Source organism: Lepisosteus oculatus, chromosome 3 (assembly GCF_040954835.1).
Source record: "Lepisosteus oculatus isolate fLepOcu1 chromosome 3, fLepOcu1.hap2, whole genome shotgun sequence".
In the NCBI taxonomy this organism is placed as follows: Eukaryota; Metazoa; Chordata; class Actinopteri; order Semionotiformes; family Lepisosteidae; genus Lepisosteus; species Lepisosteus oculatus.
Window position 1 is genome coordinate 42,346,057 of NC_090698.1, and position 22,459 is coordinate 42,368,515.

General features: G+C 36.6%; 1 protein-coding gene across 1 annotated transcript in view; it reads right to left on the reverse strand.

Annotated features, from left to right (window-relative positions):
* Window positions 1-876: 876 nt before the first annotated feature.
* Window positions 877-22,459, reverse strand: part of scamp1 (secretory carrier membrane protein 1) — a 50,137-nt gene continuing 28,554 nt past the window's right edge. Inside the window, exons 4-9 of the mRNA XM_015365142.2 lie at window positions 18,065-18,176; window positions 16,583-16,711; window positions 12,698-12,857; window positions 11,069-11,170; window positions 10,086-10,203; window positions 877-5,052 (exon numbers count right to left, since the gene is read on the reverse strand). Coding sequence (XP_015220628.1) covers window positions 4,888-5,052; window positions 10,086-10,203; window positions 11,069-11,170; window positions 12,698-12,857; window positions 16,583-16,711; window positions 18,065-18,176 — 786 coding nt within the window. The 3' untranslated portion in view covers window positions 877-4,887. The remainder of the gene's footprint in view (window positions 5,053-10,085; window positions 10,204-11,068; window positions 11,171-12,697; window positions 12,858-16,582; window positions 16,712-18,064; window positions 18,177-22,459) is intronic.

Below are 22,459 nucleotides of genomic sequence, written 5' to 3' on the forward strand. Positions count from 1 at the left end.
GAAGTAAACAATTTTGATTTGTTGTATATTTTGCTTAAGAAGTGTACTCAGATTCTTTGTGATCACTGTTGCTCAACACTTAGAAATTCTTCTTCATACCTAGAGTATTTTGTCCCTTTAAATAACAATAACCACGAGGTTAAAAAGGGGGGAAAAAGAAAATTGTTATGTCGCATATCAGATAGTCTTAAAGTTAAGCACAACGAATCCCTTAAGTAACAGTAAAAAAGTGTAAACGCATATACAGAAACAATTGCACCTTTATATTAACATTTTACAGTTCAGGCATCTAGAGAATAACAGACTACGTTTAACCTCAAACTCGGGATTCAGGATTTGCATCCAATACTACACTTATATCTTGTCACTGATGATGACTCACAATTGTTTTGTCTATACTAGATGTATCGCAATACAAGTTAAACACAGTCATGGTCATTTTTGCAAAGCTGAGGTAACCAGTGAGAACATGAGCAAAGACATTTTCATTGTAAAGGGCAGAGGAGGTGCCAACGAAAAAGACTGCTTCTTACCACATTATAAGGCAAGCTTCAGTGTGAAATACAGCATCTGAATTTTTCTGGTGTGGTACAACGCACAAATTAAAATTCTGTTGTCTCATACAGACCCCTGCTGGCAGCTGGATGCTATATCTAACAGCACCTTGGACTGCCTGTCCTGGTATGTCTGTACTTCACAGTCGTCCTGAGAAAACTGGAATAAAAACAGCTGTACAGCATCCACTGCCTTCCGACTATAGCAAACACATGTAAGATGGTTTCAAGCTTCATCACTATTACAGCTCACAGGCAGGCTTTTGGAAAATTGAAAAAAATACATATCTATGCTACAGAAAAAGCTAACATTGGGAGAAGGTTAGGGAGTTGGCTTTTTATTTTTGTGACTTTGTGTTAACACAATAAATATACAAAACTCAAACTATTCAACATGCGACAAAGGGAGAAAGAGTGCAATTTATACAGTACAATGAAATTCAGAACAATGCCAGACGAATTGTCAATTTTACAAAATATACAAATATCCCTCACAGTATTTTAAATAAATTGTAATCACAGATCAAGTTCGGACCATTCTCATTTTCTTTTCAGTGTTTAAACTACACACCTTTCCATTGATGAAAAACAAAACTTAAAGCCACAGTTTGTCCTATGACACAAAGGAAAAAAAAATCACAATGAGTCAAATCTACTGACTTTCTCAAATCCATATTACTTGATTTGAACCAGGTATTGTGTAACCGTTTGAAACAAAATTAAAAATACTGCAATAGGAACATTCTGCATTCAAGAACAATTGGTTTATAAAGGGAAAACAAACTTGCAGCAGCTAAACAAATGCAAATGCTCTCACACGCAGAACTACAGAGAGAAAAAAAGCCCAACTAACCTAAAAAAATCTGTGTTCAATAAAAATCATACACATTCTGAGACATTGTGCAGCCTTTTGGAATTTAACAAATGATTAAAACCTTTTTCATGGGTTAATTTGCTGATAAAGACCACACAATGATGTAAGCTATTTCAGTCCAACTGAACTCCAATTAAGAACTACTATTTATTATTTTAACAGATTAAGTCACACTTCAGGTGTAAATATGACAGCACACACTTTACATCGACTCTCTATTCCTTTGCATCAATTTATCTGGAAATGAAAACAAACACTTCTCAGAATTTCACTTCCAAAATCAAAACTACAGAATGGCTGAGGTACTTAACAGCCAAACCAACACTGAAGAATGAATAGAAAGCTGTACATGTGAAATTTGTGAAGGGCTAGAAATGTCATACCATGCACCTTTCAGAAACCAAAATACTGAGAAAAAACAAAAACACTGGAAATTTATCAATTCACCAAAACAAGAAAACATTTTAGCCCTCCTAAAATGAATAATCCATGAAGACCATGAAGGAAGACCAAATGAAATAGTGTACACCCTGAAATTGTTTTCTAAATGACAAAAAGTAATAACCCAGATTAAACTTACTTTGAATTTTCAAAAGATCTTTCTTGGACCCAAAATTAAAAATGTGCATTATAATTTAATTAATTCTGCCCAAATCTACCTAATATTAAATACAATGTTTAAAGATAACCCTTTTGAATGTTCCTATTTTACCACAACAGCTTTGAAGAAACTGAAAAAAAAGTTACAGGTAACAGCAGTGTGACACTAGAACAAAGAATACCAACACATTAAACTGGAATATTTCCTGTACTATATTCCACTGTAGTGTTGTTATCCTGATTTATTTTCATGTGCAAGCCAGAATAAAAATAAAACACAAAGCCCAGCTAAGCAATATTAGATAATTGTTCATGCATCTGAAATATACATCCTGAGTATTACTGGTTTAGTTACTCTTTGTGAGTGAGCTCTTGTTATGAATCGACAGGGGTAGTTCATTCAGATGGACGTGAACTTTTTTTTAACAAGCGTGTATATACATGGAACTTTGATAGAAAAGTTTTATTTCACAAAAAGAAATAATGTTACAAGTTGTTTTGTTTTTATACACAAGGTAGTTCAAAGTGGCAGCAACAAGCTCTCAATGGCATTTGCTCACCAAAAGCCAGCAGTGAACAGACAAGCTGCACGAGGAGCACAGTCATGAGGAGATAATCTGGAAAAGCTGAGTGAATCCTCAAGCAACATCGGACAAAGCCACCTTAGAATGTCTACACCAGGCCAAAAACTCTAAAATCCCTAAACCAAAAAGGAAAAAGACATACAGTACAAGCAGGAGTCTCCTCAAATCCAGCATCAATGTCTGCAGTCACTTTTATTTCCAAAGCAATCATGAAACAATGATTCAAATGAGAGCAAGATTAGTAAAAAGATGACAAAAGTGGATTCACTGGATTTTAAAAACATCCTCCTTTTATACGAGTCATTAGTGATGGATATATTTCATACTGAAAATATCACAAGTTCTCCAATTGCACCTAATAACTCAGTAAATGTTGGCAGATTGGTAAGGTTTTAAGAGTTATTGATAATGTATGCGTGTATTCTTTTAATCAGTTGAGTTCAGTCAAGCATGTAATTTAATTACTTGTGATATTCAAAACTAACACTGTATCTATATTAAGGCTTTCATCTTGGTCTCTATAGTGTCCAAAGAACCATGCTGTTTTCTGCACAGGATGTAGGAAAATGTTCAGACACATTCAGTGTTGTGAAATCTACTGAAATGACTATTTTAAAATGGATCTTATGAGAGACATTAAAGGTATTTGGGATGACTGAGAACAACGTCCAGTCTTACAAACATTCCAGACACTTTTCAGAGGTGAACAAAGCCTAAATGAAAATACACATTATCAAAACACACATTTCTGACACACATGGTATTTAAAAAAAAAACAGATACACCATATCATAATGTGTGTCATGTGGCAGATCTCTATGGAACCCTTCTGTTGAATGATCGATACGAGCCACAGTTTTTTTGACAATGGGGTTGAATATTGCCGAGACTGAAAGTGTTGCCATGTTGCCTCCTGCATCTTTTCTCTGTGGGTGGAGCACTGCATGTTTTGCCATCTTGCTCTGCTTCCACACATACTATAACAATACATCTTAGATCCATTTTTCCCAAACGGATAAAAGGATCATGTTACTATCACTGTGATAGATCGTCATAAGTAAAATAAGTAAAGCTGCATAAATCTTAATATTATCCCACAATTAGTTTTATTAGTGAATATTTTAGGTTGCATTACATGGTACCAACAGTACGTATACTGTTACATTGTTTTTCAATGACAAGATCAATGAATGTGGTGACATACTATCATTCCGTACGGAAATTTTGTTGTGTTTCATTCAATAGGTACAAGGCATTGTTTTATTTTAAATGTCACTTTAAAAGTTGCAGTAAGAGGTAAGTATCTTGCATTGTATCATATGCAGCCTAGCACTAGATTGGTGTGTATTATCTTGTGCCATTAGAGTACGTCTTCTTGTGATGAACTGATGATTAAACTGAAGTATAATGATCGAAACTGGATCTCTCACCCATGAGACAGAGACATTACCTGAAGAACATCTTGAGTGGATGACCTTGTAAAAAGCCTGAACAGCGGGGACTGTGAATCCAGGTTTCAAATATCAGAAACAGGATCACTTATCAAACTGGTACGGCCCAACTGGGCTCAGTCACTCTAACATCAACACTTTGGTTTGTCAAGTGAGACAAAGTGACCGGTGAGCTCCAAGAACTAATAGTGTTTGATTAGTTTGAACACTTCAATGTCCTGCACATTATGTAGTGAAATATCTCAAGATGAAAGAAAGAATTCGAGCAAAACAATGGGACATCACCTTCAAGGTAGACCTGGAGCATGAAGATGGTATCACACTCATAGGGCAGGTCAGAGTAAAAACACAGGAAGATGGGAAGTGAGGCCTTGTTGGACCTCCTTACTGCTTTACAGCTGTGCAAATGAATTGGATAAACCAACCAACAGTTTCTGCAACCTGTCATCCATTCATGACTCTTATTGCTATTCCCTATTTACTAATCAGGGTAAATCAAAAACCCAAAGAGCAAATAAAAAACCCCAAAATGTCATTAAAAATACCTCATAAATGCATTAATGTACTTCATTAAAACTGACAAGCCTTTGTTCATCTGTTTCTCAGCCCATGCGCACGTACGTTAAAGTGAACGACGGATTACAGACATGCTAAGTGACATGGAAGGGCTGGAGTCCGCTAGTGGAGTGTGCGTTAAATAAACAAGAGGGAAGCGAAGTCATCTCTACACTGAACAGAAGAGGGAGGCATGGAAGGAGGGCAGTGTGGCTGCGGTAATGAGTGGGGGGGGGTAGGGGGGGGTTAGGTCGATGCGCTCAGTCTGCTCAGATTTGATCTCCCTTGAAAGCGCCGCGCGCCGCGTTTGAGGCTGCATTGGAGGCTGCGTTGGCGGCCGCCGTCTGGACCGTTTTGTTTGCCATGACTCCCGTCGCGAACTCCTGCTGAGCCTTCTCGAAGCTGGCTCCCGTGGTTCGGTACAGGCCGTGCACCTGGATTTGGGGAGAATCAAAGAGGGGGGGTTATCAATAATCGGAACAGAGAGCTGAATCAGCGTGGCATGGCTGCAAAGGAACATGTACAGGTTAATTCAATGCTGAAAAATACATGGCAGAAACACAACGCTTCTGCTGTAAAGCAGCAGAAGGAGGTTCACCAAACAAAATGTTGTGTTTCTCCTTTCTATTTTTCCAGTGTGCAATGATCCTTTACTTGTTTTTTTATCAAAAATCATCATACAATTATTAAAAATATGTGAGCAGTTCCTGACAAGCCTAAAGGTCTCTGAGAACTTTCTAAAAGCACTCTGGCTAAACTCAAAGCCATAGTAGACTGAAGAACACAAGAACAAGTCTTCGGGGACATCAATGGTATAATCCTTTCATACTCCTTTTTAGTGAGAACTTTAGAAAACCTTGCCTTTCTGAATATTTATAACAAAGGCACTAACAGAAAAGTTCTTAGTAAACAAAAAGGCAAAATAATAAGGCCCTGTCTGCACTGAGATAGCAATGCAGTCCTTCAGAAAGTGTTCCAGATTTAGGTTCAGTCTTTTTTACAGTAATCCAACTATTGTCCCTCTGTAAAAAAAGAATTGTTCAAAATAAAAAAAAGGAACCGTAAGCCATTCAAGCCTTTCGCTTGAAGCTGATAGCACACTTGCTTCCCATCAGTTCAGCTGAGCCTTAGTTTCTATTCATGTCTGTTATTTTTTAGGATATGTCAATGAAAAGAGTCATTAAATAAAGCACTCTGGACTCTCTTAGAAATGGGTATACATCTTAACACTTATTCCTTAAGAAAGGGAGTGGGGACCCCCTCCTCCAACTTATTTACTTAAATATCAGGCTCAGTTTTATATTCATCCACTCCAAAACCGCTTTTTCACAATATTAGTAAATCAGTATTATTTACTAACAGAAGCAGAGTACAGTATGGAATGAAATACAAAAGTTTTTTTTTTTAAGTTTTTAAAACTCTTATAAATTTGTGTCTCCACATGATCGTTTAAAACAAACTGTAAAGAAGCCATGATGATCCTATATGCTTTTTTAAAATGTATTAAAGCTCTCTTTATGACAAACCAGACAATCTGAAAATATTTTGAGCACTTGTAAATTAAAAATGTAAAAGAAATAAAAATGCAAAACAATTAAAGTAACAATACTCAAGGACTGATTCAGACAGTTCTGTGAAAGAGCTGAGAGGATAGACAGCTCTGCCCACTCTGGTTTTTAGCCACCTTAATTGATGTCAAGATATAACATCAATTAAGTGTTCTAAGCGTCACCAACAACTCTTCTGTTTCAACAGTGTAAAGTATCTCCCGCAAATTAACTTAACTGCAAATTACAGCTCTTCATTTCACAAATTTCAAGATGGCAGGAATACACCATCTTGTAAGGGTAAAACTCTCTATACTGTTTCAGGTAAAAACAAATCTACAGTGTTTTTGACAGATTCACTGTAATGAGACCTTAAATCAGCTTTTGCGGTTAAATCCAATTGAGGTATCAGAAAAAAACGAAGGAGTAATTAGTTACTTCGGGGTTTTCAAATAGAAATAATTAGTTCTGTTAGAAATAAAGAATGATCAAACCAAAGAACAGAATCTTACAGCCTGTTTAGTGAGATCCACAAATCCTTTCTTAAGTAAACCCTGTCAATTAATGACAACTCCTAAAAGATCATTTTCCTCTTGATTATACCCTCCGAAGTTTCACCATCTCCCTTGGAAACCGATTACAGAATGTACATATAATTTCAAGTGTTACTGCAGTGATAAGATAAACTGGGAAATAGATAACTGGGCTCTCAGACGATGGGTGTTCAGATACGTGTGATGCATTGATCTTTAAATGCAAAAATAAAGTCACACTCTGGCCTTTGAGATGCATCTGGCTTCCCACTCCCACAAATAAAAGGTAGAATATTCATCATATTGATTCCCTCAGGCACAAGAGCCAGATGGTGAAGCATGCTTTAAAATGATTTTTAAGCCAATATTTCTTGGCATCACAAAGAACATAATCTTTCCGTATTTGGCACATTGTTTCTTTCTCACGACAGACTGTTGCAGCTTCACAATCACATGTTCCTGTAGATGCTGACTACAGCATCCTATGCACTTTGAATTATTCAAAAACAGAAATGGAAGCAATTTACTGTTAGTGAACAGATTCACACATTACACATCAGGGACACCTCTCTGTGCCTACAAATACAATCCTCAGATCCTCAGTTTGCTGTTTTAAAATAAAAAGAAGGCCATACTGCCACCTATTGGAATGATTCAAACTCTCACGGATAGGGAACAAAAACTCTGATCTTAGAAGCCTGCTGCCAAATCTTATTTTAAACTGTAGAGAGTTAACAGGAATTAAAAGAGTGCTTGCAGCAGAAATAAAAAGCAAATTCTGACTTCTAGGGATTATGAGGAAAAAAAACCTAGGGATGTGTTTTGTAAACCTTTACTGGATTACTCATTTAAAACGTCACATTCTGCCAAGACAAGTTTAATAGAGTGCCTGTATTTGTGCACTACTGCTTCTTTAAAAACGTTACATGGAAAGGGTCTGCTGGTGATTTTACTTATAAACAACTTCACACAGAATATGGATAATACAAGTGCTGACCACTATCAAGTTATTGCGTAGCAAAAATAATAATTTTGTATACACATTAAATAAGATGCATATATACTGTATTTCTTTTAGGTAAGGCAATTACAAGATCCTTAGATATTACATTTGGCACACCCACCTTGTACCACATGCAATGCCTTAAGCTGAATTTTGCTGGCACTATATGGGCTTGGAGCTCATGCACAGAAGAAATTAAATGCCCTTCAGATGCTTATAAGGTACTTAAGCCCAGTGATGCCATCATCTTCTTTTCCAAACTATGTAACAGCTTGACTGAACTATTTTAAAAGACTGCTTTTGATAGCAGATACAGTATATTACAAAAGTATTAACTTTAATCGGAGGGGGAGGTATGACTACTTAAGTGGTCAACATATTTCAATTCTTCATTTTTCTTTGCAGTTTTTGCCAACTTTGTGCACCCATAGAGCAATTGAGCCTTCAAGTTTTTATTAAAATGTTTATCTTAAAAAATGTGTGTATGTCTTTTGGAATTTAATAAAATGGGATATCATTAGAATGTGAAATTACTTTTCCAAGGCACTGACCATATCATCTTGAATGAAGATGTCTGTGGATTACAAACCATGTTATGCCAGTGAACCAATAACTACAGATTCTAAGCAGGGATTCAATTAACTGCTTTCACTGGAGCCTCGGGGCTTACACATGAGCCCTGCATAGATTAAAGGGGAACTGCAGTCTCAATTTCTCAAAGGTATGAAATCTTGATAACAAAACAAATTTGACAAATTACAAATTAAGCACAAACTGTGTGAAAGTACTGTATAGTCGCCACAGGCGAGAGTGAGTTTGCGTGAATTGTGATGTAAAATGGCCCTTCCTGCTCACTAGTATCTGTAAGCAAAATTGGTCATTTGGTCTCCAAACAAGGCTAATCCCTTTTTGGCTTACTCAATGTATATTTTTTAAATGATGCCTCACTGGGCATTTGGCTGTGTAGAACATAGTGGTCACCCACAAAACAGGATCAGATCAGCACAAAGTCAAACTGTTTTCTTTTCCAAGGGATATTCAACTAGCGAAGAGATGGGCTATAAATATGGGCACTAATGTTGGTCCCATTGACAAGTTTCTTGATGAGATTCAGTGTGAGGTACAGGTTAAGTACAAGTTAAGGTTAAGTCGTGAAGCAGACATTTCACTGCAGAAATGTTTCAACACAATCTGCGTCCAGAGTTAAGAAGAAGTATACATTGGCAAAACTGTCTCAAAGCTGATATGTTAAATTTGACATATTCAATTGCACTAATCAGCAGTCTAGATAAAGTATGTAAAAACATGTTGAGTTGTATATGTTAGTTTCATAACATTGTATATAAATGATTACAGTTGCAAAATCTGCTTGATCTCAAGCGTGCACTTTATTGCAACACAAACAGATTGGTTTTCAAATATTGTCAATTTGGGATACAACGTGTATTGAAATTTCCTCTGCATTATGAAGGATTATGAAGCCTGATAGGTCGTAATATGAATTATATTTTCATTTCAGATACTGAACAAACCTTGTGCTATTCCTACCATTTTTGCCCAGAAAAAGCAACCGATGAAAAGAGAACGCTTTGAGAGGGTGACATCAGTGCTTGATAGAAAAAAATTATCTTCAAGATTTACGTCATCCTTTTCTTCATGATTATGTTTAAGACCTAAGTTAAGATGTGCATTAAATATGGTTTTATGACTAAGAACAATATTTCTATTGGACTAAAAGAGTAGGGCCATTTTATGTCACAGGAAGTTTTGTTGCCTCTTTCTGAATCACAATGACACTACGCATACCTTGAACTTTTGCCTATTTTGTGATGTAAACTGGAAGATTTACACTTAACTGTGTAGTTTTTACTTTCTCTGAGGTTTGAAATGCATTCATCAATGCCGATTCTTTATAACCTCTGAAAGGTAAACATAGTGTTGCAGTTCCCCCTTAACAGCTAAGACAGCATGAACAGGCCCCTAGATCCTTCATGTGAACACCCTGCATGGGAAACTCACACAGCTGAAGAAAGTTGCAGTGAACACTGCACATGGATAAATGTTGATTTCATTCCTTTCTAAAGTCAAAACACAGCAATATTTTCAGGGAAAATCCCAACTGTTAAAACATTTGTTACAAGTCTTGTTATTTTGATACTATTTTAATCCTGCCAGGGCACTTTATATACCCATCAGCATATTGTACAGAATGCAGAACATCTCAGGTTCTCAGCACATGTGAAAACAATTGTAAAAAGAAACAGCACTAGCAAATTTCACTCACCTTGATTTTGAAGGAATTTAAAGCTTAAGCTCATCCTGCCTCATTACAAAAAACTGTGAAGAACAACTGTGAGTACAGGTTAAGGTAATAGAATCCATACCTTTTTAAACATGATTAATGAAATCACTGCAGAGGCTGTGAAAAGGGCTGCTATAAGGATCATAATTATTCCCACAGGAATACTTTTGTTCAGACCAGTGAGTGCAGAAATCCAGCCACTAGAAAGAACCAAACAACAGAAGACATTGTAACTAACGGTTTTACAGGTGGAAGCTTAGATAGTTTGGATAAAAGCCTTCTTCCAAGAACATGGGGGTAGTAATGATATTTTTTCATGTTACACTGCAACATGCAATACTGACCATTCAAAAAGTAATATATTTGCTAACAATTCTAATAACACTTGAAGATAGGAGAAAACTGTAAGGCATGTATTACAGTTCAAAACAGAGCTGGTAGAATGCTAGTAAATACCTAATATGCATTTTAATATTGAAACATGAAAGGTACAGTATATACAGTATGAGTCACTGATGAATCACCAAAGGCATTAAGTACTTAAGGCAGTCTATATACAACGGGTGACAAACATTTGTTAAGGGCTAGTAGGCTATATTATACATAAACATGATACAACTGACACTTATTCATTTAATATAAAAGAAGAAATATCAAATTTAACATACATTAAAGTAAATATCATTGTCCTTATGCAATAAGATTAATTTAGAATTTGCCAACATAAAACACATAGAAGACATGTGCAGAGTACTTCTTTCCAGAACATGGTGGAACACAATCATTGAAAACTCACTACTATGTTATAAAACTACGCCACGCCAGCACAGAACATGAACATTCTGTCAAAACAAAGATACAACATAATCAAAAGGCTGCCAGACACTGAAAGTTCAGGTCCAGCTCATGTTTCACGTTTCATAACAGTAAACACAGAACTCAGCACTACGAGATATTGGGTTTTATGATTTTCGTTTTGCAAAAATTGGTGTTTGCTGTCACTTCACTGCTTCAAAGCCTTGTGAAAGCATGTGAAACTAACACATAAATTTCCACTCTACTTACCAGTTGCCCCATCCTGTAATGCCAATTGCCTGTAGCACATGTACCCCAAATTGACAGATATATACAAAGAAGAAAACAAAGAACCTGAATGAGCTGTCACTCCTGAAAAAAATGAAATAAAACAAAAACATTAGCTTGGAACATGCCAATTAAATGTGTCAAGACAATCTAAGAAAGCTTAGTTTTGATAAGTATCAAAAGGGAAACCACTATATACAGCAACTGTAAATTCACTATTATAGCTTCTTACAATGGTTAATTCCTGTTACAATGAACAGGATATGGCACAGAGACAATCTGTAATGGGCAATTATTTCTTTATAAAAACAAATCCTGAACCTAACAGGAAAATTGAGAATAGGTCTCTATCTCATTCAGTGCAGTACAAGAAGGTGGGTGCTGCACAGCTCTCACTGACTTCACTGCAAGCCAAGAACCAATGGAATAACTCCAACACTTTCCCTGGTACCACTCAGGCAATCTTGCCTTGTTGCTGCTTGGTCAATCCTGGTCATGTGACCCAAGCTTAACAGAGTGTGGGCAACAGAACTCCACCAGAACATGAAACATTGGATGATTCCTCTTGGAAGCCTCCTTCTAATTCTTTCCATGCAAACGTGGAATAAATCTTGCTTCAAGGAGATTTCTTTATTTTTAATAATGTGCTTGTCTTGCACTCTGAGGCTCTCCAAAAAGGTAGCTATAACACTAGGTGAGAACATAATATGAAATCAATCACCCATCAAAGTTTGTGTAAGGCCTGCATTAACTTAAACCTATACTTTTTTCTCTGCCATCTCAGCAATCAGTAAAATCTATATAATGTACAGTACATAGTTGAAAAAGGTATTAACATTTAATATAAATAAATACTGAAAAGGGCACTTTAAATTTATTATGGTTACCCCTGGTGAAAATGTAACAGATTTCCCAATTGTTGTCTGTTTTTCCAGTCAAGTGTTCTTTTTTGCATTCTAGAACTTAGGAATGATTGAAAAACTTATCTGGATATGTAAATATGTTTTAAAAGTGAAGTCATAATAAATTCAAGGTAATATATGGCCAGGGTCATAGGCTGGAGTCAGATTAAATACACTGAACATGAGCTGAAGAAAATAATGTAAGTAATAACTTTCAAATAGTCTGAAACTTTACACCGATTCAGATTTTCAATGCTTTGAAAAAGTTTTAGACACAGTGAAGAGGTAACAATATATGTATGTTTTATATACTGTACATACATCAAATTTAATTGACTGTCAGGTGATTGTTCTTAATTTCTATGCTTCTACACTTTCCTGGAGCTAAAAAAGCTAGAGTACATATTGCACTAGAAAACACAGATCATTTGGGTTTAACTGCTAGCTTAACACAAAATTGCTAAAGTTTCAATAGAAAATGGTCATTCTGCACACAGAAAAACTGAGTACAAAAAGTAAAAGGAAAAATGTTTCGAAGTTTTGAACAGCAATAAGTATGAGTTTTAAATCAATGACACCCTAAAAAAAATACTAATTCAACAAACAGGTGGCAATTTATTTTTTCCTCATAAATGTAAGCAACCGTTTCATACAGTATGTGTACCTAAAGATGCCGCATGAAAGAGAAACGTGATAGCTTTGCTCTTACCTGAATGCCCCATACAGGGGTCTGTACCAGCAGACAAAGGAGCACGGAGTAAAGAGCATAAACCACAGCATTGACAAGCCAAAGTCCACTCCCCGCTGAGCATCCACGCAAAACCAGGCCAGGCAGCCAAAAATATTCACAAACAGTGTTCCTGTGTGGACTGTGGAGAAAAAAAGATCAATCCATCACAAAAATAAATTACGGGACACAGATCAAAGTTTATAAAGCCATCATTCTTAACTGCTTCATCCAATTCAGGGTCACGGGGGAGCCGGAGCCTATCCCAAGCAAGCAACAGGTACAAGGCAGGGTACACCCTGGACAGGGCACACACAGACATACACACTTTCACCAGGGCCCATTTTCTCAGAAGCTAATGAACGGACCAGTACGGCTTGGACAGACAGAGGAAGGAAACCGGAGCACCCGAGTGTGAGGAAATCCACACGAACATGGGGGAACACATATTAACTCCATGCAGATAGTGACCCAGGTCCAGAATTGAGCCCAGGGCCCCAGCGCTGCAAGGCAGCGATGCAAACCAATGTGCCACTGTGCCTCCCTGTGCATAAAGACCTTCCCTTATTCTGTTACAAAGGATTTTCTTTCATGTATCGGTGGCCTGTAGCTTGTGACTACAGATGGTAAGAATCACATGCCGGATATCGAGGTCTTTGAAAATCAGACATTACTGTAACGTGACAGTATTCAAATTGAGCTGTGCAGGCACAGGGAAAAAAAAAACAGGAATTCAGTGATCATATCTACAACCTCTAATGCAGTTATTTTAGCATTAAAAAAGTAATTCAAAAGTAATACAATAATACAAAACGTGTAAGAGAAACAAGTGAAACATTCACAAAAGGGTGACATTTATGAGAAAATAAAAACAGCAAATGAAATTAAGCAAAATCTCTGCAATTAGTATGCAAGTCCTAGTTATTACCTTACTGTGTGGTACTATTAACACCACCCATTCATTCTTGAAGGGCTAACAATCCTGGCCAGAGATTAAAGGATTTCTCCCTTTATTTGGATGGCCTCATAAATATCTGCTTTGAAACCTTGGTGTCAAAATCTGCTTCAAACAGTGCAAGTAACTGAGGAGTGCTAACATGAAAAGAAACAAGAGTTGAAAGAGCTGCAGCTGCAGCTGATGGGGAATTAATGTTTGCCCCACTGGATCTGTGAAAAAACAATACCTACTGAGAAATGCTTTCGCAACAGTAACAATGAAGATGCAGTGCCTTACAAAAGTAGTCACCCCTTCCAATGATGTCCCATTTTGTTACATTACACATTTGAACACAGTTAACAAATACAAAGTGATTTTTTTACCAGTATTGGAAAGTTAAGACTAAATATTTTCACCCAGGAAAGAAGTTAAGTGCAAGATGGTTGAACATCTGCCTGAAATTCACTGCCTGACTAAGGACTAAGGGACCTTGCAAATGTATACTTTACAAAATTATTTACCCATTCCACTTATTATCTAACTTGTCAAGATAATTTTGTGCATCTGAACTAATTCGGTCTTGCCATTGCAAAGGGTCAATATTTATGCAATCAACATCCTTTACTTTTTGACCTGTAGTTTTGGCTGTCATGCAAAGAATTTGAGTTTTGAATAAAACACTCATTTAAAAAATCTACATATCATTTATAATTTATCAGAATACGTCATCATTGTAAGGACATGAAAACATTTGCAGGGTACTGTACTGGGAAGACATTTAGCACAAAACACCCAGGAATCTGATAAAAGACAAAAATCTCCATTTGTTTTCTAGGACAACGAAAGATGTCTTGTAACCCAAAAAATTTTGAGCTGGAATCCGTGATAAGGTTGTGTGCAATAACTGCAGAATAAAGAACATCAGAGTATCCATCTCATTCAATGCATGCAAAATATTCAGTGTTGAAAACCAGTGACTTAACTTCTTTTGCATGGAACTAAGATAAAACTTTCTATAAAGCTTTCTGAACTAATCATCAGAACTGCAGGAAACAGCGCTATCTTCCAGAGCAAATGTGATTATCAAACTTTGAGAGCTTGTGATTGTCAGTGCAAGCACTGCAAATCTAAACTCCTGCATGCAGTGTGTCTTTCATTAGCATCACAATGTTTTGTGCAAGAAAATTCCAAATAATTATAATAAGCAATTTTCAAGCACATCATCAATTGAACCAAAATACAATGTTTTTTAGGCCTCAGCTGATGTTTGCAAAAAATATGGTTTGGAGGGAAGGAAAAAACAAGCCATCCAAGATGCATTGTGTTATTTTAGATATTTAATCTGAATTTTACACCTTCCCATGAAAAGCCTTAAAGGAATACTCCACTGAAAATACCCTGGAGCCTTTCAGAAATAGAATTTGTTTAATATTTCAAGAAAAGAGGCAAATATTTCACCAGAATAAGTAAAGGTTAATTCCATCCTGAAAAATAATAATAAGAAAAACAGCATGCACAGCAATGAAACCTTCCACACGTGTAGGAAAATGAAGGACAGACAGAAAATATGAGGCCATGGGGTATATAAGGAGAAAGGAGGAGGTGAATAGAGGGTTTAAGAGATAAAAATACACTTTTTTCTAAATTTCATTTAACCATTTCTGTTTTCCATGTACTTTCTGGAATTCATTCCACTTTTTTAGCTGCCTTTTCTACCCCCTTCCCATTCTCTCATCTTCTCTATCTCTCAGAAACCAAGCTCTCTCAGAACTGCTACAAGGGGCAAAGATACTACAGTATGTGGCAATTACCGCATGCATGACTTTCTGAAAAAAAAAAAGTAGCAGAATTCATAAAACACGGCCTGTTCCTGCATAAACCAAAGAGTTGAAAAAGATGCATGATTGCATCATCTATCTCAATCTGATTCACTGCAGAGCATAAAATGACCAATATTGAATGCACAGAACCTGTTTGAGTGAAAAGTTTATCATGAGGAAATCCAAACCATAGATCCTGGGGATGGGGCACATCAGCTCTGGGAGAAAAACCTTCTCCAGGAGGCCCATCAATAAGGCACTTGAATGTGAGAGGAATTTCTCAGACCTGTTCAGAACCTTAGCTGAGATGAGCTGCTAGAGCTTGAAATTATCAGGAAGGATTCAGATACTGCAATAAAGACCTAAAGCCTCCATAGACTGGAATGTAAGTGACAATGAAGAAGTCTAAACAGAAGAGGAAGAACACAGTGTCACACACATATGAACACATTTGACAGAGGAAAAGGGTGAATCTTCCTCTTTCTCTAACTGAAAACAAATGGTAAAATATAGAAGAGCAAAAACAAATTTCCTCCTCTTTTCACAAGCCAGTCATGTGTCCTCGAAAAGAATGAATTAGGAAAACTCAGTTAAAAGCAGAAATCGAAAGTAGATTCTCTGCACACAGACTTTCATGATTTATAGGCACTTGGAATGCAGAACACATTGATATAATTAAGAGCTTTTGAACTGCTCTTTAAACAGAAATCTCAGTAGTTGAAATGTAACACTCAGTCTAATCGAATTTGCTTTTCACATTAATCAAAGTTCAAAAATAAAACAGGCCAATAATCAATCAAATTTATTTCAAAGGCTAATGCATTCTTATGCTCTAATCACGCACAAGTACATTACTATCAACCCTTGTCTAACAATCTACTCTTCAACTTCAGGAATGCATTAGACCCGAGAGGGATGAACATTTCTGAAACTATTTTAAATTATATTTGCAATGGTGCCTTTTAGTACATTATAAATAGCTCAAGACACAGATCTCAGATTTTATTTCCAATCATCCAAAACGCTTAGCTACATTGCCGCAAACAGCATGTAAATCAAAAAAAAAGATGCAAAACTTTGGAGTAACATATTTGTAAATGCAATACTCACACATCCACAGATAATACATGATTTTGACGGTCTTCTGGAACTCCACAGGTATGTCTACAGCAATATCATGGTAGAAGCAGGGCCCTACAGGGAACTTTTCTGGAAGTGGCGGCCAATTGTTTTTCCTTCCTGAAAAAAAAATGAACGTACTGATACTTTGTTTCTACATCTTTCAAAGAAGTACCTTTGAGTAGTTCACAGACTGTACAATCTGATTCCCTATTGTCATGAAGAGTGCTATTGTATATACCAAGAGAAATGCACGGTACAGTCAGCCACAAAGGACTCAGACTCCCAGGACTATCAGGTCCCAAGCTTCTGTTCAACAGCACAGCTAAAATAATAATTTGTACTTAAATAGTTTAATCCCAAATGCTTACACCTGTATCAGCACTCAAACATTTACAGTTCTTACTGTTGCTTCTAGGAGTGTAATCTAAACCCTTGAGTGGTTTGGGACTTCAGCAATTCAGCGTTGAATTAAACCACCATGTAAAATGTTGAAAATTACAACTCTCTGAGGTCTTTAGCTCAAAGATGATTTTAAGATACCTTTACATGTGGACCATGTTTTCCTGTTGCACCCTTGAAATAGGTTGTTTTGAAGACAAATAGGGAATACACAAATTAAAGTACTTCCTGTTCTAAAAATTCAAAATCAGCCGCCTTACTTCTTTCAAAGACGAACAAAGGGACAATTGAGAGCATGTTTGGTGATAGTAACACACTTACAAACTATGAGGAGATACCCACAAGAGAGTACACACAGGGTAAATGTAGATTCTCAATACCTGGCGGTACTAACACCATTTTGCTATTTTTTCCCCACAACTTTTCATTTACAAATTCCCTGAGTATTGCAAAGCTATATCTGCAATTAAGTGAGATGAAGAAATCATCAGTTTCCAGTTCTTTCAAGTGTGCATTCTCCTTCATAGCATGCAGACAGCCCTATAATTCACCACAGCACCATCCTTTCTACATTCACAAATCCAGAAATCACAAAGACTATGGATTTGGAATTAATAAAGCTTTAGTAGCTACATGAACTTAACACTACTGACTTCATATTTTTAAAATGAACAAAAATCTAATTAGCAATGTTTGTGAAATAATATGTAAAAGGCTCATTTACTTGCATTTTTTCCTGAGACTATCCAGCCTCCCGTCTCTTGCCATTTCTGATTGATTTCATACAGGATGACACAAGGCAAAGTTTGACTGAATATACATACAGCATGGCTTGTAAACATGGCATTTAGTTCCCTTCGATCGTCAAGTTGGTCACCCTTCTTTTGATCACCAAAACAATTACAAATGAAGGCCGATGGGCAGTTAAGAGCAGGCACGAATGCGGTGTGAATGTGGTACACTGTACTTGAGTAGACTGTGAAAGTGGGGTGTATGGAGCTGCAGTATGAGAACAGTGTGTGCGCTGTGTAAGTGTAATGCGAAGCCACAATGTGAAGACTCAGGACTCACCGCCCTGCTGGCTGAGAGACTGCATCTCCCTCTCCCGTCGGTCTAGCTCAGCAGCCTTCTTCTCCAGCTCCTCCTGGCGCCTCAACAGCTCTGCCTGAGCCCGGGCCTGGTCCTGTTAGCAGACACCATGAGCTCTGGTAAACTAGGCTCTGCATCCCCATTCACCCTGCATGGCAATCCTTGCATCTGCACCACTTGTCTTGCATTTAACAGCCGTCATTCATATTAACAATGCAATACATTTCAAATAAGGCAAACCTTTCCTTCAAAACTGTAAAAAACACAAAATCAAATCCAAATTAATTAGCTCATTAAACCTAGCATCATTGCTGCATCAACCCCCACTTTCACTGTTAAATCGTACCACCAGGTTTGAATAGAAAAGGTGTATTTTTTTCTTCCTGATCAAAACTGTTCACTGAAATGGGAAAAACCGAGACATCTCCAGTTAGAAACAGGGGAGAATAAAAAATGATATGTCAAGGATTCTTACAATACCAAATGATGTTTAAATGACTAAATGTGCAAAAACCTGCCATAGAATATGACAAACATGAATGATTCACGTGAGTGATTTGGCAATCCAGGCAGTCATGATTGTTTTAGAATAGGAAAATAAAACTTTTGAAAAGAAGTTTGAAAGAGTAAGAACTGAAAAGTGATCATTTATTTCTGTACTCAAGTACATTTTTATTGTTAACTATGTTCACAAGTTAGGAAAGGGTGTGCTCATGTGTGCTGGTGTGATTACTGTCCACTCTGTACTAGCATGTTCCATATAGGCCTATTCATAGAATCAACAGTAGTCTTAAAACAGAATGCTTCTGGCTACTTCTGAATTATTGAACTCCTGGTTTCTTTTTAGAACATCCTGTGTCCTTTTTGTTTGAAGGATACAATATTCAAGGAAAAAAATCCAAATTAAAGACCTAAAAAATATCTTTCTTTTGCACATGACAAATTCTTCGAATTTGAAATTGTCAAATTTAGGATTTTTAGAATGAAAACCAATTAAAATGTTTTCCTGAAATAAACTAAACTATGAAAATAAGGTAGCACATCAACATTGCAGTGGGACTATAAAGGTAAAACTATTTCAGTTCTACTACAGTTTGTTCCATAGAGACAACACCGTATTACTTGAAATTTACAGTTCTTTAATTTTAATTAACAATAGACTAACATTTAATATTGCAGTGTTTTTTTAAGTTCTAGAATTTAATTTAAGCTGCTGGTTTTATTTACATTATTATATTTACAATCTAGTCCTTAATTTCAAATTCATTTTTGTTTCCATTTCACATGAATTAAGAAATGATGGATTTTAGATTTAGTTTAACCACTGAAGAAGTTCACTTTTAATGCATGACACACTGATATGAAAAGAGTTCAGTACACTCATAAATGAAGTGAGTTCATTCCTCAGAAAAAAAAATACTTTGGGGTACAATGGTTTAATACTTTTGAAATGTATGGACTTCTGCACATTGTAGGATCAGTTTAAAAAAATACCATAGTTTTAAGGGTGCACCCTGTTCTCTCTTTATTCTTTTACTTTTAACTCTCTTGTTTATAAAATGGAGATGCAAAAAAGAGGAAGCTCTTTAACATTCACAGCAAGTATAAAACTCACAAAGGTGTGTGGTAAACATTTTCTATAAAATGATCTGATTGCAACAGCTTCTAAAGTGTGAAAAGAGCCACTTTCACTGTTACTGAAGAAGACATAGAAAAAGGGATCTGACATTTAAAACAATTTGCAGTTCAAGAAGTTATGTTCACAAAGAGCACATTTAAATTATACTGTAGTTACAGGAACAAATAAAACTGAAGGTTATTAAATATTCAAAGATCCAAATAATACCCTGATAGCACCTCTGTTCCATTTACATATTTAGAAGCCTGTTTTGTAGCCTATGTACTGAATATAACTTTCCAGTTGAAGTCAGGTAGCATATGCTGTGTAATTTGTTAACCAAAATTCACAAAGGACATTACAAACGATGCAATGAAATCTCTATTTTTTGTCAAATGTCAACATTTTATTACAATTTGCTTGAAAACAGCAGCACCCTCCACTCTAATATGTGGTATTATTGGTGAAATAAGTTTCTATACAGAAAACCAAAGAGGTTCCTGTATCCATGACTACTGAAATGAAACCTGACAATATATGCGATGTAATTCTTATGTGTCTGTGTTTCAAAGTAATATAAATATTCTTTATACATTTAGTAGCGTTTACTTTTACAAATAAAAGTTTGTGAGACAAACATGAGATGGGAACTTAGTTCTAGTTAATTCAAAAATTATTCAAAAATTAAAATAACAAGAAGGGCATGAGGAATATATGCCACAGTTATATGAATGTCCTGATAGGCATGATTTTAAATCAGAAAATAATACAATGAAAGAAAATCCCAAGCTGTGCTGTCAATTTAACTGAATTCACCTTGATTTCAGTTTTTGCCACGTTATATTGTTTCTAGAAAGGCATCACAACCAGACTGCTTGTTCACTTGTACATGCATTCTGGCATAAATCACCACCTGGGGCTGCTCACCACATGGTAAAGGCACAAAGACATTCTGGGAGTAACCCCAGGGGTAAATCGCAATCCATCTTGATGGATCCCTTGATGGAGACCAGATCTTGTTCTCCATGTGCAATTTCTTTAATATTCAACAGGTTAGTCAGGTACTCCTTTTCTGGTATTCCTGTTTTTATTTTGGGGTCAAACTTTTAATTAAAAATCATTCTTTCAAGTTCAAATTTAGTTTCAAAATAAAATGCACCCACTATGTTGCAAAAGCTGCAGCGATGGTAAAACACTAGATTGATGGACACGCTGTCGAGATTCAGACAAATCTGCAGGGCTTTGTCAAATTTTGAAAGAAATATGCCAGCTGACTTACAGCTGACTTGTATCAAAAACTGCTACAGGTAAATGACTGCCAGAAAATGTCATGGGGCTCAGTCTTTCTTCACAGTTCCATCTCTTAGAAACCAGACTCTTTTCTCTCTTCTTGGCATGGGAACAAGGGGATAATGAGGGCTAACAAACAAATAGACTAGCCCCTACCAATATTGCCTTCTAGATTTACTCTTAAAAAGTTAGGCAATTCTTATGACCATGCACACCTTGAAGGTAAGACTGGTTTTGTTCTATAAAACATGATTTGCAAGCTTATATTAACTAAGATTTCACAGAGGCCGCTGTAAAGAAAAACAGATACTTTGCTGTACTTATTTCTTTGAAGTGAATGGATGTCAAGTGCTGAATGGTATTAATGTAAAATTGAAATGTTGCTAGTCCATTAATGTGGACATTTTCATATATGTAATATATAGTTAGTCATTTATTATCAATCAATCTCAAACCACCCTGATGTGAATAACCCTGGTTGTTTCAAATTTGAATGTAATTCAGAATCCCTGGAATCTGTGAATTCCTAAAATCCAGTATGATACCATAGGATTAAAACCTAGAATACAACTAGGATTCAAGATTCCTTTATTTGCCATATACAACAAGTGTATTGGAACGCTTACGTGCTCAGCTGTACCCAGTAACATTAGAAAAAAGAAATGCACAAATGACGACAGACATGGACAATAAATTTAGACAACAGACGTTATAATACAGCCAAGACAGAACATAGTGCAAACAGTGCAGTACCTTAAAGTGCAGGTGCTAATATGTGCAGGTGATAATTTGAGCTGTTTAAGATGCGGACTGCTTGGGGGAAGAAACTGTTTTTGAATCTATTTTTCAGTGTTCAGATACTGCGATACCTCCTACCAGAACCCAGGGGTGAAAACAGATTGTGGTCAGGGTGAATTGGGTTCCGAAGTATAGCTCGAGCCTGTTTATGGCAGTGGTCGAGATATATCTGGTGGATGAAGGGTAGGTCGGTCCCAGTGATTTTCTGAGTGGACCTCACAACCCTCTGTATGGCTTTTCTGTCCTGTATTGTGTCCACCATACCACACCGTAATTCTACCAGTCAGGACACTCTTAATGGGATTACGGTAAAAATTGGTGAGTGCTGTCTTGCTCATCCCCCACTTCTTTAACTGTCCCAGGAAGTGAAGGCACAGGTGGGCTTTAGTGAGGATGGCAGCAGTGTTCTCTGACCAGCTCAGCCTCCCAGTGATCTGGAGGCCGAGGAACCTGAAGGTGCTGACAGTTTCGACTGGACCCCTGTGAATGAAGATGGTGTCTGACGTCCACCGTGCCTCCTGAAGTCCAGTATAATCTCTTTTGTTTCGCCGATGTTAAGTGTGAGGCTGCTACATCGCTCCTGTAGGCATTTTCATCATTGTTGCTGATAAGACCAATTACTGTGGTGTCATCAGCAAACTTCATGATGCGGTTGCTGTTAAATCTAGCCA